Genomic DNA, 17,077 nt, shown 5'->3' on the forward strand with positions numbered 1-17,077 from the left:
ATGAATAAGAATATCACAGAGGATCCTCTGAAAAACTAATCTCATTCTAGACAGTTTACATACATATTCTGCCCTCCAGGAAGTGAAATGTAAATCCCAATTCTATAAGTGCAGTTGTCCATAATAACCCCCATCAAAAGAGTACAGTATGGAAGGCCCAGGGGAAGAGGAGTCTGCCCAGCAGCAGACAGGCAAGTCAGGTCATCACAGGCGCTAAGTCACCTGGTAACCGGCACCCTTGGTCAAAGTGATGAGACGGTGCTGTATTTCATCTCCAGGCTCTTCTCCCAAAACACAACCTCACTCTGGTCATTGGGAAAACATCAAACCTAAATTGACAGGCATTTTACAAAATGCCCAGTGTTCCTCAAAATGGTCAAAGTCGTTAAAAGTTAGAGAAGTCTAAAACCCTGCAGCCACGGAGAACCTAAGGAAACGAGAGTGAGTACAGTGTGGTGTCCTAAATGGGATCTTGCAACCAAAAAGGAACAGTTAAGAACTAATGAAATACGAATAAAGTATGGACTTTAGTTAACAATCATGTATTAAGGCTAGTAAGATAGCTCAGAGGTCTAAAGCGCCTGCTTAGGCAAGCTTAGGGGACTAAGGAAATAATTCAGCAACTTAAGTGCTTGCCTAGCAAGCTTAAGGTCCTGAGTTCAGTCCTCAGTAGTGAAAAAAATAAAAAATTAAAAACAAAAGGAGGCAAGCTTAGGCAAGCTCAGGGACCATATTTGATCCCCAGCACCATAGGTCGCATTGGCCCTGTCCCCAGAACGGGCTGAGTAGGCCACATTAAAAAAAAAAAATCATGTATCAATATTGGTTCATTATCTGCGACAAACATACATTGATGTATGCGATATTATTAATACAGAAAAGTGGAGGCAAGGTATGTGGAAACACACCAGTCTATGCTCTTAACATTTCTATAGATTGAATTCTACTCTAAAATAAAAAGATTATTTTTAAAAAGTGATTCCAGAGTGGTTGTGGTCACAAATGCCGGTAAACCCAGTATTCAGGAGACTGAGGCAGGAGGATCACTGCAAGTTCAAGACCAGTCTTGGCTACAAAGTGAGGTCAAGGTCAGCATGAACTACATAGTGGCCTATTTCAAAAGGCCAAAAAAAAAAAAAAAAAAGTGATTCCAAAGTATGTGGTTCAGGAGTGTGTTGTGAGGACTTGTGCGTCACTAGCACACTCAGCTCTTGGTTCTGATGCAGAGAATGTACGGGCCTTGCTTTTCAGAACCCTGTCCTACTGGGAAGGGTGTCACGGTTGGCTACACGTGGGACGCCTGTTTCCTGTGCCACTTCCTCTGTTTTAATCAGTCCTGGAGCACTGGGTTGACTAACAGTTCTTTTGGGGATTTCTGTGGCAGCCACAGAAAGTAAGTTTAAGGCTTACTTGTGGGCTGAGGAGAGAGCTCAGTGGGATAAGTGCCTGCCCTGAGAGTGCAAGGTCCTGAGTTTGATCCCTGGTACTGAAAAAATAAAAAGCTTACTTGCTTTTCTTGTGCCTTCTAATGCAGTAGTCATGAGTAATACACAGCTATTCAAATTGAAATTTAATGAAGACTAAGATTTTAAAAATCAAATATCCACATACATTATACTGGTTGATAGTCACGTATGGCTTGTGGCTACTGCACTGGCCTTGTGGCAGATGAGCACCTTCATGTATTCAGTTCTGGACTGAGCCCCAAAGAAGATTATGACTGCCTGCGTTCTCAAGGGATTCTCAGTAAATCATTACTAAATAATGTCACGGAGACGGCATGTGAAGTTTGCAGAACAACACTTGTGGAGCTGGCTTTTGAATGTGTGCTTATAGTTGGAATTTATTTTATAGTTTCCTGAATCACAACCAAGTCTCCAGACGCTGCTGCTTTTCTAATTGCTCCATAACTTGTTGGATACTCAGCTGTCAGGCCCTGGAGAAATCGAGCCACTTGAGTGGATATTTCTTCGCACATACATATACTCATCCAGTGCTGTTTTCTCTCACTGAAGAGACTTGGATTGGATGCGCAAGGATAAATCTCTAACTTAGACAATGAAATCATTAATCACTTGTTCAGAAGTATATTTTCAGTTACAAGTCCTCCCTGGTTAATGTCATTGATTTATTTTTATGCTTTTAAAAATAAAACTTGTAAGAAAAACTCAACCATGAGTTCCCTTTATATCCTCATCCTGTTATTATTGCCATGGCCATGGTTGTACACGACAGCCATAAAAGAAATGACATACGCATTAGTAGGCTATCAAAATCCTTTTCTTTAAGGTTTTTTTTTTAAAACCTGTCATTTCATAGATTTACACAGTTCCTGCCTGGGATGGTAGTGGAAGGGATACTACCTTTACTCAACCCAGAAAACATGAGCTCTGTGAAGAAAACTATTATATTAACCCCAAATACCCAACTTTATGCTGTACTGTACAGTCTTCACATTTGAACATCAGACAAAACATCGGACAGTTGTGTGTTGTGGTAGGTAGAAATTACATACAGCTAACAAAATCCTGAGCAATACAGAAAAAGTATGTCATGTTAGTCATAATCTTTAAATTTTCCTAATGATTAAGAGCCAAGTTCTCAAAGATAAATGTGCATTTACATAAATATATGCCAAAATAAAACAGAGAAGACATCATGGCACCAGTGAACAGATTATCGCAGCTGTAAAATAAAGCCATTCATTTGAGGACTTTTTCTATCATGTCAGCAGTTCAGAAATGCTCATGGTATCCATCGAAAATATGTCTATTATGAACTGACTTCACACTTGGTGTGGATGAGGGTGGTTGAGAGATGTAAAGCCATAGAAGCCAACCATGGCACTTGAGAATGAGACCTGATGTCTTGGACAAATGACAGCATCCTCTGATCTCCCTTCTTGTCAAGTGGATTTGTGGGTGGAGGCAATTTAGGAGGCTTTCCCTGTACATCCTTTTTTCTCTCAAACTATTTCTATGACAAGATGCCGAATAATCTCTTGGGCCAAAGGATGGCCTTTACTCATACTGCTAAACTGGTAGGCGACAAACTGATTGACATATCTTATGTGCCCATGGATTAAGCAGTTGGGATGATGCTAGTTGCCAAGTTGCTCTTTGTAAAACAGGCTGGTCAGCCTTGTCTCTGCACTTCAAACCCTAGACCTGATTTATAATTACAGTGTAACTACCATAAAACGATCATCACTCCCTCTGAATATTTATGGGCAACTAAAGAAACATTTTTCTTCATTCTGAGCCATCTTTGTAGGAAAGTGTGTAAAAGTGACCTCCCTGGAGTTCAGAGGCAGCCCTGCACTGCTCTCAGTTACCAGCTAATGGCCTAGAAGGCCAAGCTGACAGCAGGCTGGCACTCTTCGAGGGACGTGCGGGCTGCATCTGCCCCAGCACACTAGCCCACATCTTCAGCATCCCTGCAGCTGTGCTGAAGGCTTGGGCTGCTGATCTCCCACAAGCAGCTGAGCTGCCTCTGGTTTCACGAGCAGAGCACTGGAATGCAGTGGATGAGACCCAGGCCTTCGGCCACCCAGATTAGAGAGTTTTGTGCTGAGGTCCCTATATGGTTGTGTTAGACAGAACGCTGGGCTCCAGTCTGTCTTTGCTCCTTGTTTGGGAAGCAAGTGGGAGGGGAGCAGGCTAAGGGGCCATATAACCCTGCTGCCTCCTGCTTCCTGGACACCACCCACCCAGGGAGGAGAAGCCCAGGCAAGCACCATCAGGGTAAGTGGCTCCAGCACAAGGCTGCAACTTGGTGATCCTGGCAGCTCTTTTATGCCCCAGGATAATCAGACATTTGCAGGGATTTGGATGGGATTCCACACTCTAATACTTTTGATTGGAGCTTGTACTGCTTAAACAGTTATAGAATTTTACTCTAATGATCTAATATTAAAATCAAGGATAATAAACTATCTGATGTGGTTGTGGAAGTGGAGAGGGAGAGGGAATGAAATTTTATTCGTGCATGTGACCTGTGAAGTCTGTTTATTCTAAATAGCAGTCCTGATTTGCAGCACAGAATAGGAATGAAGTCTTGCTTTTTATAGAAAGTTAGTTATTTATCTATTTTTAGGCAAAACTTTTGGAATTGTTTGCAGTTCAGATTTGGTGGGTAGATTTTTTGTGTTTTAAATTGGTGCAGCTGATGTGATTGTAAGTGGAATTTAAAAGTGAGGACAACTGTCTACTCTGGTTTTGGCTGGATTTTGTACCACCTGTGGGATGCCCTGGCTCTATGCAGCAGTGTCCCACATTAGACCTAAGTATCTCCATGCAGCTGCAAGCTTACTTCCCAGCATCTGCATAGTGTTCATTTGCATCAAAACTTAGCGGGCAGCCTGACCACAGAGCACACATCTGACAGCTCTGCAGCTGTGGGTCTCTGCCAGCGGAGAGGAGGTCTGGTTTGCATTTATCTTGGGCTCCAGTTCCTCTCTGCCTCTTGGGGTGAGTGTGGCCATAGAGCCAGCCCTGCCACCCCACACTGATTTTTGCTATAAATCAGGGCTTTGCAGGTTCAGCTAGAACTGGAGCTTTCAAGCTAAGATTTTTTTCCTTCCGTTTTATGATTCATGACTAAATATGGTTTGTGATTCAAAACCAACAAGCTGGGAAGTGCGACGTACTTACTCTCTCCCCTCCCACTAGCTACTCATTTTTGGCACCAGATGCAGTCCTCTGGGATGGAGCAAACCCCCTGACCCGGGTGCAGTTCCAAACACAGACGCTGGAGCAAGCGTGTTTTACCTAATTAGGAAATGCTTTGCTCCAAACCAAGCTGCCCATTCAGGTTAGATAAGAGCTGACCCCCCTGGGTCTGCACTCTCTCTGGGGACACAGAGGCTTCTCTAAGGACAGTGATCCTTTTAGGGATCATAAAATTCTTCCTGGATCTCTTATGCCAAAAATAAATATATTTACTGAGTTTTATGGATTTTTTCCCCTCACATTCTTGCTCATGTTGGGTGTCAGCCTACTTTTTTTCTGAATATGTTCAAACATTCATCCCAAATCATCCTACCCAACAAAAAGGAACTTTAGGATATTCCTCCCCATTTTCAGAGAGCATCCTAATTCCCAATATTTCATCTTGATTCAGCCCTTTCTTTTGGTTTGGAAAGCAAGCCTAGCCCATCCACTAGCTGCCTCCTGGTCCTTTGAGGCCAGGTGCCTCTGACAAATACCCTGAATATCTTCTCACGATTTTTTTTTTGTTATTTATCTTCTAGGAAGTAGAAAAAATATAATTTAGTTATCTAGAAAGGACAGTGAGAAAGAAATGGGCAAGCCATTGAGAAGTCCAAGTTTCTATGTTGCCAAACAATTCTAATCCTGGAGCTATGTGGAAAAAAAGCTGAAATTAGAAACAAAATAACTTGGTAATGACCTTAATTAGAAGCTGCTGCTAGTAATGAAAATGAATCTGATGTGTTGAGACCTTGCAGCCATGAGCTGCTAGGAATTGTTTTAGCTTTTTAAAATCGAGTCTCTGATAAAAGACTTTATGTGTATCATTGTGGTTTCATGGTGTAAAAAACAGTAATTTAGAGATGTTAAATAAATTGAGAGTGGCAGAGCCTGAACGCAGATCCAAACCACGTGACTTTAAGTGGCAGCTTGCAGTCGCTCTGTCCTGCAAGCTCCGTCGCCCTGAGATCCCCGTTCTCAGTCAGGGCTACCGTTCCATTCCCTGATCTCAACACACATCATCTCCACTGAGGTTTCCATTCATTTGTTCAAAGGGCTCTGCTCCCCGAAGCTCTCCTCTGGAAGTTTTGGGCATGAGGGTAACACAGTTTTGATTTTGTAGTGTTGGTCTGGTAGAACTCCAACTGTAAGGGCTGTTTTCTTCTTCAGCTTCTCTGAACTTTTAGGGAATTGGCTTTTTATCTGTATCATAATGTTTAAAGAGTTCACCAACTTGAAACAAAAATTGGAGCTGGAGATACTTACCCAGTGATAGAGCACTTGCCTAGCATGAGTGAGATCCTGGGCTCAATCTCTAACACTGCAAAAATAATGATAAAAACTAAATATATATATGTATATAAATGATATCATGCCTATATCTTGTATTCTTAATAACTAAATGAACACAACAATATGCAATGTACCAATTAGCGTAACTGTCCTACTAACCTGTTTAGAAACTTGATTTCATTGTTTATCATTTTTCTCTTTCAAATTACACATATGGACCTTTACTGCCCGTGCCTTTACTCGTTCAACCCATCCTTAAAGGGTGGATGAGCACGCGTGGCAGGCCTGTGGTGCACATGGCAACCAAAAAATGGCAGCTTATTGCCTAAGGAAAATACTTCAAGATCCAGGCAGTGTTAAGGGCTGGTGGGGGAGACCGGCCAGCAGAACCCAGCAGGGGCCTACGCCCAGTCTGCAGAGGGGAGAAGCCCGCCTGGGCAGCTGCGCCAGTACCACTCCGTGTTCTCCACAGAACCCCGTGAAGCAGCGCCAGCTATGTGCGAAGAAGAGGACAGCACTGCCCTGGTGTGTGACAATGGCTCTGGGCTGTGCAAGGCTGGCTTTGCGGGGGACGACGCCCCCAGGGCTGTGTTCCCATCCATCGTGGGACGCCCCAGGCACCAGGTGAGCGCACTCGGGATTGGAGCGATGAGAAGTCAGTGACGTAAGGCGAAGTCTCCGCATCCCAGGGCTCCTCCGGTAGCCAGTGGCACCTTGCTGAAAACACATCCAGGATGTGCTGGGGGTGTAGTACAGAGAGTAAAGGCTTGCCGGGATCGCAAAGCCCCGGGTCCTAGGGCTGGAGATACAGTTCCGCAGCATAAGCGCCTGCCTGGGAAGCTCTAGATCCTATCTCTAGCCCTAATAATGATGATCTATATCCAGAAGTGAATTCCAGTATCGTATACAGATTATTTGATAGTTGCCTATTAGATATACAATCTGCTTATTTCTCATATATCTTTTAAATCTAAATATTGTCATTGTCATAATCATTACCAGAAATACTATTTTGGGGAACGGCTCAGCCCTTCCTGGGGGCGGGGCTGGTGTGACATGTGGTGCTGGGGAATAAACCGGCACTTGCCTAAACTTACCTAAGCCGGAGCTGTAGACCACTGAGCTATCTCCCCGGCCCCAAGAAATCGTTTTAAACTATCTGAAAATACATCATAGCTACTTTTTGGAAAGAAATTAAAATAAAAGCCCAGCTTATTCAACCTCAGGGAGTTTGCTTATTGATGCAGGTAACACTGATAGCAATGTAATCTTACATTGTGGCAGCTGTTAGCAAAATCCATGTAGACTGCCACAAATAAGTTTACGTGTTACATATAAATAAAATGGGCTGGGGAGATGGCTCAGTGGAATATGCGCTTCCCTGGCAAGCGCAAGCCCTGAGTTCAATCCCCAGTTCTGCAAAAACAAACAAACAAACAAACAAACAAACAAAAAACATATAAAGAAAATATTAGTGGCAATCACAGAACAAAAGCTGTGCTTTCCTCAGGCCCATCTGATTGATGTTTGTAGCTCTCAACTGAGCATGTCTGACAAAAATAAATCAGAGAAGGCTTTTTAATAAATGAAGTCTTTTTTTGTGAAACTGTACAAGGGAAATATTTTGCACAAGCCAAATAATTTAGATCTAGGAGAGTGGTATCTGTTTTATAATTCGGAAGCAGTCTCTCTAGTTCTAGTTAAAAATCTAGCAGTGAGAAGGTTTTGAATTCTACTTTAAGGTTTAAAATGTGTAGGGTAGGAAGGTAAATATTTAACAGTTGATTGGCATGGATTCGTTCATCAGAAATCAAGTGGTTGTTTGTAGATGTGATACTTTTGTTTATAATAAGTAGAAAACAGTATTTGTATATTTGGGGGTAGAAGACATCTTTAAAAGCACAGTTCATGGCCAGGCATGGGGGTGCATGGCTGTAATCTCAACTCTTGGGAGGCCAAAGCAGGAGGATCACTGAAACTGGACGCCAGCTGGAGCTACATGGTGAGTTTGGAAGCAGCTTCAGCCACACTTGGAGATACCCTGCCTCAAACTCGGCGCCCCCACCCCCAAAAAAACCCCACAGTTTAAAAGATTTATAGGAAACAGCGTGTTATTGAACTAATATTTAATATTTCATACCTTCTTTTAACAAATAAGTACTGAGTGTCAAAGGAGAGCCAGGGGCTTCCTATATAGTCTTCCAAACAAGACAGAGGAGATCTCAGACCTAACAAGGAGTAGAGAAGATGCTAGCGACACCATGTGAAGTGGCCTCTCCCACAGCATCCCCTGTTATGTGGAGGCCTTGTCGGGTCTGCTTCCAAGCAACTAAGAGATATTGTTTAAGGTGGTATTTACAGCGAAGCTCGTAGGAAGTTTCTGTCTCATGGTGTAAGTCTGTATGGTCCGACAGGCATCAATTCACAAAGCTGAGAAGGGCTGACGCGTCTTTGTGTTCAACTTCGCAGGGGGTGATGGTGGGAATGGGACAAAAGGACAGCTACGTGGGTGACGAAGCACAGAGCAAAAGGGGAATCCTGACCCTGAAGTACCCGATAGAGCACGGCATCATCACGAACTGGGACGACATGGAGAAGGTACCGGCACGCTGCTCCAGCGGGGCTCTCGGGAGACCCCGCGTCTGTAGGCCCAACTCAAAACAACAAATGACTCTGGGGGAAAGAGACGGGCCCACCCCGCCCAGGGCACCTTAATTTGCTAATGTTTGTTTCGGCCCCTCTCCAAATAATTCTCAAATATTTATGGAAAAAAAATCCCTTACTTTCCAGTGTTAAAAATGAATTAAAAGTAAAGAGTCCTACAGACCCTACTTTTAAATGAATTAAAAGTAGAGAGTCCTACAGGCTAGAGGACCAGACCCTTGTCCGCGGTAGAAATTAGTGGTCTGATGCTCAAGAATTCCTGGCACCGCCTGCTTCAGCTTGGTCCAGAGCTCGGCCTGGCCCCATCGCCAGCGCCGCCTGGCCGAGGGCGAGGACCTGAGAAGAGGCTTCCCCAGCTCGCCCTTGAAAACCTCATGTACACCGCTCTACGGGTTTTACACAGAAGGTTTTCACTTTTACTATTGAAGGGTAAAGGGAATGTGGATTTAGCGTGCTCCCGAATGTCCCTCGACATACTGAAGCACAGTCATGGCTGAAAAAAGTTTTAAAATAAATATTTAAAAGGCTATTCTTCTGTGTTTCATTAAGTAAGGCCTTATCCCCTGAGCCCTGGAATTTCGATATTTGTTATTAGATGGTTCAGAAACTCTAGTGGCCAGAAAGAAAGCACAGGCAGGATGAAATAGCAGCATGAACATTGAAGCTTGGTTTCATTATTTTTATCTTTTTTCTCTTAAAAAAAAAAAAAACAAACAACACGAATTTTTTAAATGCAACAAAATGTACTAGAATCATATCTCGTGTTGTATTTATCAACACCCTCCCACAAGTCATTTTTTAACTTTTTTTTTTTTTTTTGCTTTGCTTTGTGGTAACAAGGATTGAACTCTGAACCTTGTGCTTACCAAGCAGGTACTTATGCCACTGAGCTATATCCCCAGCCGCTTGTCACTTTTTAAACACATGTCATGGCCAGGCATGGTGGTGAACACCTATAATCTCAGCACTCAGGAGGCTGAGGCAGGAGGATCATGGTGAGTTCAAGGACAGCTTGAAGTACAAAGTGAGACCTTGTGTGAAAAGCAAAATGAAAACAAAGCTAAAACCGAATAAACCAAACATGCAGTGTTGCTAGAATTTATCAGCAGTAACTTCCCAAGCTTGCTTTCTTCTCAGAAGTGCCCATCTAGACATCTAGATGGGCATCATCAGATGCAATCAGGCTAAGATTGCAGCTTTGAGGAGGCTGAGATTTGTGCTGAAGAGAAGATGGTAGTTGCAGTGGGAGACACATCCTTCTGGAGGACTGCAGTGGGGCAGGCAGCAGCCTGGCGTGAGCACTTCCGGAGAGAGAAATTGTGGTTACCAGCTTTCAGATCCAAAGCGCATTTGAGTGAGGGAGGCGAGAGGGGTAAGCACAGCGAGGGAAGGAGAGTGGGAGAGCGGCAAGAATTGTTGGTTGCAAATGTAACATTTCAGGGAAGCAACAGTATGTGGAGGCTTGGCTTGGTTTCTTCAGCATTCTACTGCTTTCTTTTCATTTTAAATGTTTTAAAAAATTGTATTTATCTAATGGAACATCTAGTTGGCACAGTGGAGGTGGAGGTGTGGGTGGCCGTGCCCACTCGTCCATACCCAGTTCACCAAAGGTGGTACACGGGTTTCATGGTTCCAAGCCACCCCTGCTGGTATCCAACCCTTTCCACCAGAAAACAGACACTTCAGGTGCCTGCTTTTGCTTTCTTGAAACACAGAATTCAGGGTCAAGGAAACTGGAACAAGGTAGAGTCTTTGGATCTTGCTTTTGTCAGTTTTCAAACTTTCACCAGCTGCTCTTAAATTTTTTTTTGTTGTTTAATGTATTTGGTACAGGGTCTCACTATGCAGCTCAGATTCATAATGATCCTCCTGTTTTCATCTTCCCCAGCCCTGGGATTACATGCGTGTGCCACTATACCCTGTCTCAGTGGTCCGTTTAGCATGTGCAGGGGCGCAGCTGGCACGGCACTCTGGGGATCGAACCCTGGTCCCTGCACTTGCCTAAACAGGTGCTTAGTCTACTGAGCTATCTTGCCAGCCCTGCTTTGGTTTAATTCTGGGAGAATTTAATATTCCTGGTGTTGGTAGTGACATTGTATGCTTTTAAATTTTACCTTAGCCCCTTTTGCAACGCTATGAGGACTTCTTTTGCTGTCCAAAAAATTAAAGCTCCTCAATCACAAGCAAATGTACTTTTACACAAAGTCCATTCCCACAAACACGTTGTGTACAAAACTGTAGGAAGTTTTTGTGGAAACTCTTTGAAGCCAAATAGCTGTCACTGACTGGAAAGTACTGGTTGTGTCAGCAGAGGGCGCTTCTCTTAGCCCCGAGCAGCACAGAGGCCCCACGAAACAGGGTTTATTTTCTTCTCCACATACACCACGGAAGGCAGCTTCTCTAGAAGCCTGGCAGTGGCCTTAGGTTTTCAGCTCAGCCTCCCTTGTCCATTCACGCACACGTGTATTGGCCCATTTATTCACGAAACTCAATGATTTGCCCATGAATTACTGACTTCATGGAAGCAGAGGGTAAAATAGAATGGAGTGATAGTCACATTTCTTCTGGACCAGGCACTGGGCTGATGGGTAACCCCAGGGTTCTTATTTAATTCAGAGAGACCTGAAGAGTCTTTATTAGCTGTTTGCATCCCCATATTACAAACGGTTATAGCCCAGAAGGGTTAAAAACTTGCTGGGTTCACATAACAAAGAAGTTGCCCAACTGATGCTTGAACCCCAGCTTGACAGTGGAGACTGTGGGCCTGACCACCGCGCACCCCGGCTCACAGGGCTGGCACTCGGTTTTTGCTCTGTTGTGCTTGTGATGTGAATCCTCATGTGAAGAACTCACAGTCACTGAGCTTTTGCCTGCATTTACACAGATGGGTGCTAAGTGAAGATTTGCAAAGGTTGATTTGGTCCTGGATTCACTGTCAGTGAGTGGAAAGTGCAGAATGAGTTCATTCTGATCCTTTTTTGGGATCTGCAGTGCCCCCGTATCGCATCATTACGTTTCTCCACTGTCCCCCAGATCTGGCACCATTCCTTCTACAATGAACTCCGCGTGGCCCCCGAGGAGCATCCAACCCTGCTCACTGAAGCACCCCTAAACCCCAAGGCCAATCGGGAGAAAATGACCCAGGTAAGTGTGCACCCTGGCACCCAGCTCGTTTGGATTTGGAGAAAGTCTGGTTTGAGTGCAGCTACGTAACAGGAGAACAGAGAGACCACCAACCATCCGTCAGCCCACATACAGACCAATTTCCAAAAACTCAGGGATTCCAGAGGACAGGGACAGACACTTTTGCCTCTAAGAGCAATAAGAAGGTTAAAAGAGTTAGTTGAGAAGGGAACGTGCTTAGTTTAAATAACTTCTAGGAAGTCATTTCAAAATGCATTGCAGTATATGGTAAATTGATTCTACAGTAGTACATCTAGGTTTGAAATCTGAATTTCACTTATCAGCCTTGGAAAGAGCCCACTTAATTTCTCAGAGCCTTTTTTCCTTTGACTGTAAGTTGAGAATAAGGTAAAAGATTTATACGATCTGAAGAGAAACCAGAGCATATGTATGTTGAGAATAATAGTGCTGTTATTTTTCAAAGATTGTGCAAACACTAATGATACAAAATGATAAGTGTAGGGCCAGCGAGATAGCTCAGCAGACTAAGTGCCTACTTTGGCAAGCACAGGGACTGAGGTTCGATACCTGGTCCTGCATGCCACACTGGCCCTGTCCCTGGGGTGCACTGAGATGGCCACCAAGAATGGGCGAGGAGGGGTCAGGGAGATGGCTCAGTAGAATAAACACTTCCCTGGCAAGCTCAAGGGCCTGAGTTCAATCCCTGGTTCTGCTAAAAACAACACACACACACACACACATACACACACACACAAACACACACACCCAGGAGGATCACTACGAGTTCAAGCTGCATAGTGAGACCCTGTACCAAATACATAAAATGGGGGAGGAATATCGTGGTACCTGATTTCATAAGCATACAACCAATGATATTTTTATTGTCATTGCTTTTATCTGCGTGAAGCTCACCACCTTAGAGCAGAATGCCATCCAGTCCAGCAGGCACAAAGGTTTCTAACACAGATGAGTTATGAGTCATGCAAAATGCAAATTAGTTCACACTAGTCATGGCAAAGCCCTGGGCTGAAATCGTTACCTGAAGCCTCTTTAAATCCCCACAGTGTGAAACAGGAAATAGTATTTTCTTGATTTTTGTTTAAGTGAAGAAATAAAGGCTTGGATATGTTAAGTGATTTCCTCCAAGTGGCAGAGCCTGGAACTGGACCCTGACCGTTGGGCCCTGGGGAGCTCATATGTCAATTCTGCAGGGTCTTTTCCTTGAAAGGGTTTTTGGTGCTTCCACAGGCCTCCTCTCTGCTGAGGAAGCTTGGTGGGTGTGGGAAACCCTCCACCCAGCAAGCACAGCATATTGCCAGCTGCAGTTATTGTTCCCGTGAACAGTGCGAAGGCAGAGAATTATTGAAAATCACAGCTCCCTAACACGTCAGACAGGGAGGGTTTTACAGACAGAATTGAGGGCTGCAGACATCTTTGAACACAGAACCTGGAGAGGCCCTAGATCTACTCCTGTCCTTGAACTACAGGAGCTGGGAGCTCAGGATTCAGAGGGCTGCTGTTACCGGAATTCCATTTCTGCCCACCAGGAATCAGGATCTTCCCGCTGCAGCCCGACCAGCACCACTGCAGACCTGGTGCTGCCCCAGTCATATAGAAAGTAGAGCAGATTAAATGGAGCCTCCAGCAGACCACAAAACTGGGGCCAATCCCAGCCAGATGAGGTGTAAGACTTAAAGTACCCCTTTGTTTATGCCAGCAAAATCAAAACTAGGGTGTTGTCTCTTTTTTGGCTTTGATCAGCTATTCTGGACAAGCCTGAGAGTTCCTCTAATCCATATCCTTCCTGCATTTACAGGTGAGAGACTTGGAACAGTGCCCGTATCAATCTTGTCTTAGCTTGATGAGTCCTCCTAGGTCACACCGGACTCAGGAGCAGGACAGGAGCAAAAAACTAGGCCCCTCTTCCCAGGGGGAAATCTTGTATGGACATGGCCTCCTCTTGTCCCCATCCATCAGGTCACCCACGTGATGGCCTTCCATTACCACTTTCATCTCCTCTTAGTGACCAGGGCTGCCAAGGCCTCCCTTCCCTTGGTGTCCTGTGCTCAGAGCCAGGCTGGCCCATCTGCATCGTAAGTGAGGTGTGTTCTCTTGGTTGTCCATGTGACTGGCAGCATCACAGATTTCGCTCTTCTGATTGCTTTGCAGATTATGTTTGAGACCTTCAATGTCCCGGCCATGTACGTGGCTATCCAGGCGGTGCTGTCCCTCTATGCCTCTGGACGCACAACTGGTAAGTGGCTGGGAGCAAGACGAGCCCTGACCCAGCGAGCACACTAGGAGTGAGACTCGATGACTATGAACACGTAGGGTGGGGCAGGGTGATTCCAGCCCTAAATGGTCTTCTCACCTTTTCCAGATGGGTGTTGGCAGAACTTTTCTATGCTCTCCTGCTCCTCCTTCTCCTCTTCCTCCTGTTCCTCCTCCTCCTCCTTCTTTTGTACCAGGAATCGAATTCAGGACTTTGTGCTTGCGAGGTGGGCACTTATGACACTCAGTTATTTCTCCGGTCCACCTTCTCCTCCTCCTCCTCCTCCTCCTCCTCATTCTTCTCTCCTCATTCTCGTCCTCGTCCTCGTCCTCCTCCTCCTCCTCCTCCTCCTTCTTCTTCTTCTTCTTCTTCTTCTTCTTCTTCTTCTTCTTCTTCTTCTTCTTCTTCTTCTTCTTCATCTTTCCTATGCTTTATGCCTTTTTTTCTTTTGCTTTTTTTTTTCAACAATATCACTATTATGGAACCCTCTCTATCCCCCTGAAATACTCTTCCTTTCAAACAGAAAGTTTAGAAATTCCCCTCAACCAAGACTTCCAACCACATACCTTCTGCTTTGTTAACTATCATGCCCAACTGTCTCCCAGGCATCGTGCTGGACTCTGGCGATGGTGTTACCCACAATGTGCCCATCTATGAGGGCTATGCCCTTCCCCACGCCATCATGCGTCTGGACCTGGCTGGCCGAGATCTCACTGACTACCTCATGAAGATCCTGACCGAGCGAGGCTATTCCTTCGTGACCACTGGTGAGGCCTGTGGAGATGGAGAAGAGGGCAGAGGGCAGTGGGCTGCCCACCCTAACGGACAGGGCCACTGTGTATCCAAGAAGATGATGGGTGCAGACTTACTAAAGGTGTGGCACAAACAACAGCTTTTCTGATCTGGGTGCAAGCCTGTGATCCCAGCACTCCGGGAGGCTGAGGCAGGAGGGTCACAAGTTCAAGTCCAACTTGGAAAAATTAAGGCAATTTAGTGACTTAGATCAACCATGTTTTCAAAAAATGGGAGAGGGGGACATCTGAGGATGTAGTTTAATGTGAAGGTACTGGCAATCCCTTACACACACACACACACACACACACACACACACACAGAAAGAGTTAAATGAGATTATTTCTTTGAGGGACAGTGCAGGGAACCAGTCAAGTGCATTATTTGAGCACTGTTTAATCCCCTTCATTACCAAGTGGAAAAGAGCAAGCAGAGACTGAAGACCGAACAGTGGTGGAGACTGCAAACCTTTGGAGCCATCCAAATAGGGTATAAATCCCCCAACTTTGAGTAGCTGTGTGACACTGGGCAAGTTAACTTATCTTTTGATCTGAAAACGGAGGTAATCATAGATTCCATCTCCCACAGTCATTATGAGTATGAAACGTGATAAGGCACGCATGGACCCAGTAGGTGACTGTCTTCAAAGAAAGCTGACGCTATTTACTCATGCTCTGTCCACCAGAGGGCACTATAGGGCTTCGATAGGAACGTCAGAGCGTCCTTAGTGCCGGTGGCACCTGCTTGCACAGTTGTGTTCAGTACTGTCCAGATGCTCTCAGCCCCAGTCCTTGTCCCGACTGACCATTTTAAAGTTCCTTTTGTGGCATGGGACCGAATCAGTTCCTTTCCTGCTCCTAGCCCTCTCATCCCGAAACACCTCCAGAAGGTTCCCAGGGCTTGGGTGGAAACTGAGCTGGAAACTTCAGAGCTCAGGAGCCTAGAAGGCACCACCAGGGCACTTCTTCCACGCTGCCTTCCACGTGCACTTCTGCCTCCTGACTGAGGCTGGTCCCGAGCCAGCGCCAACCTCCCTCTGGAAAGTGATAACTATGCCACGGGTTTGGGCTGCAGTCCACCCGGGTCAGGTAGCTTTTGGAAAGCTAAGGGTCTCTGGGGCTTTTGGATTCAGCGTAAGACTCGGGGGCCAGGCAGCTCTTCAGCGAGCCTTCATGTCTCTGCTCCACAGCCGAACGCGAGATTGTGCGCGACATCAAGGAGAAGTTGTGCTACGTAGCTCTTGACTTTGAGAACGAGATGGCCACGGCTGCATCCTCCTCCTCCCTGGAGAAGAGCTATGAGCTGCCCGATGGGCAGGTGATCACCATTGGGAACGAACGCTTCCGCTGCCCGGAGACCCTCTTCCAGCCCTCCTTCATTGGTAAGCCGCGGCGCCCCTTTCCTGTGAAGTGTGGGGCCCCCCCGTCTTCCCAGGTCCTGTCAGCCCTTTTGCAAGATGAGACCTGGCAGGAGCCCCAAGACCAAAAGCACTTATAAGCCAGCGAAAGGGAAAAGGTGTGACATTTTCACGGTGCTCTTCCTCAGAAAACCCTGCTCTGGAGGGGTACCTGAGTATTCGGGGTGTGTGGGGACAGAGATCTTGCGTGAGGCACTCACTGAGCTGGCACTGAGCGCTGGGGCTTGGGCTGGCCTGTGAACAGAACAGCGAATTGCGACCGATGTGGGACTGTGTGCCGGGGTGTTGACTCTGGGGGCTGGACGTGCACAGGTGTTTACAGGGGGAGTCTGTGGGCGGGTGACACGTTGCTGTCTTCTCATGATCTTAAGTCACTTCATGCCTTAAGCCTCAGTCTGTTCACGCGTGGGAGGCAGCTCGGAAGAGCACCTGCAGAGCGGGATGTGCGTGAGGCAGATGGCCCCCGCCTGGAAAAACAAGAGCTCAGTAAGCGGATAGTGTTAGGAATTCATCAGCTGCGCAGAAGACGAAGGGCTGTCTAGAGGTTTTTCCCAAAAGATTCATATTGGAAAGTTAACCAAAAGTTCAGAGGAAAAATAAAATGATTAATATTTTTAAAAAAAATGAAATCGGGCTGGAGAGATGGCTCAGTGGTCTAAAGCACCTACTTGAAACAAGCTTGGCATAGCACAGGGACCGCGGTTCGATCCCCAGCACCACATGCCAGCCAGCCCCGCCCCCTGGTGGGCTGAGCTGGCCACACACACACACAATAAATAAATGTAA

At 45.7% G+C, this 17,077-nt stretch overlaps 1 protein-coding gene across 1 annotated transcript in view; it reads left to right on the forward strand.

Moving 5' to 3' along the window:
- The first annotated feature begins 3,598 nt into the window (after positions 1 to 3,598).
- Positions 3,599 to 17,077, forward strand: part of Acta2 (actin, alpha 2, smooth muscle, aorta) — a 17,432-nt gene continuing 3,953 nt past the window's right edge. Inside the window, exons 1-7 of the mRNA XM_004632076.3 lie at positions 3,599 to 3,743; positions 6,475 to 6,626; positions 8,472 to 8,600; positions 11,700 to 11,810; positions 13,980 to 14,064; positions 14,688 to 14,849; positions 16,064 to 16,255. Coding sequence (XP_004632133.1) covers positions 6,498 to 6,626; positions 8,472 to 8,600; positions 11,700 to 11,810; positions 13,980 to 14,064; positions 14,688 to 14,849; positions 16,064 to 16,255 — 808 coding nt within the window. The 5' untranslated portion in view covers positions 3,599 to 3,743; positions 6,475 to 6,497. The remainder of the gene's footprint in view (positions 3,744 to 6,474; positions 6,627 to 8,471; positions 8,601 to 11,699; positions 11,811 to 13,979; positions 14,065 to 14,687; positions 14,850 to 16,063; positions 16,256 to 17,077) is intronic.

This window comes from Octodon degus, unplaced genomic scaffold, assembly GCF_000260255.1.
Source record: "Octodon degus isolate 3935 unplaced genomic scaffold, OctDeg1.0 scaffold00046, whole genome shotgun sequence".
Lineage (NCBI taxonomy): Eukaryota > Metazoa > Chordata > Mammalia > Rodentia > Octodontidae > Octodon > Octodon degus.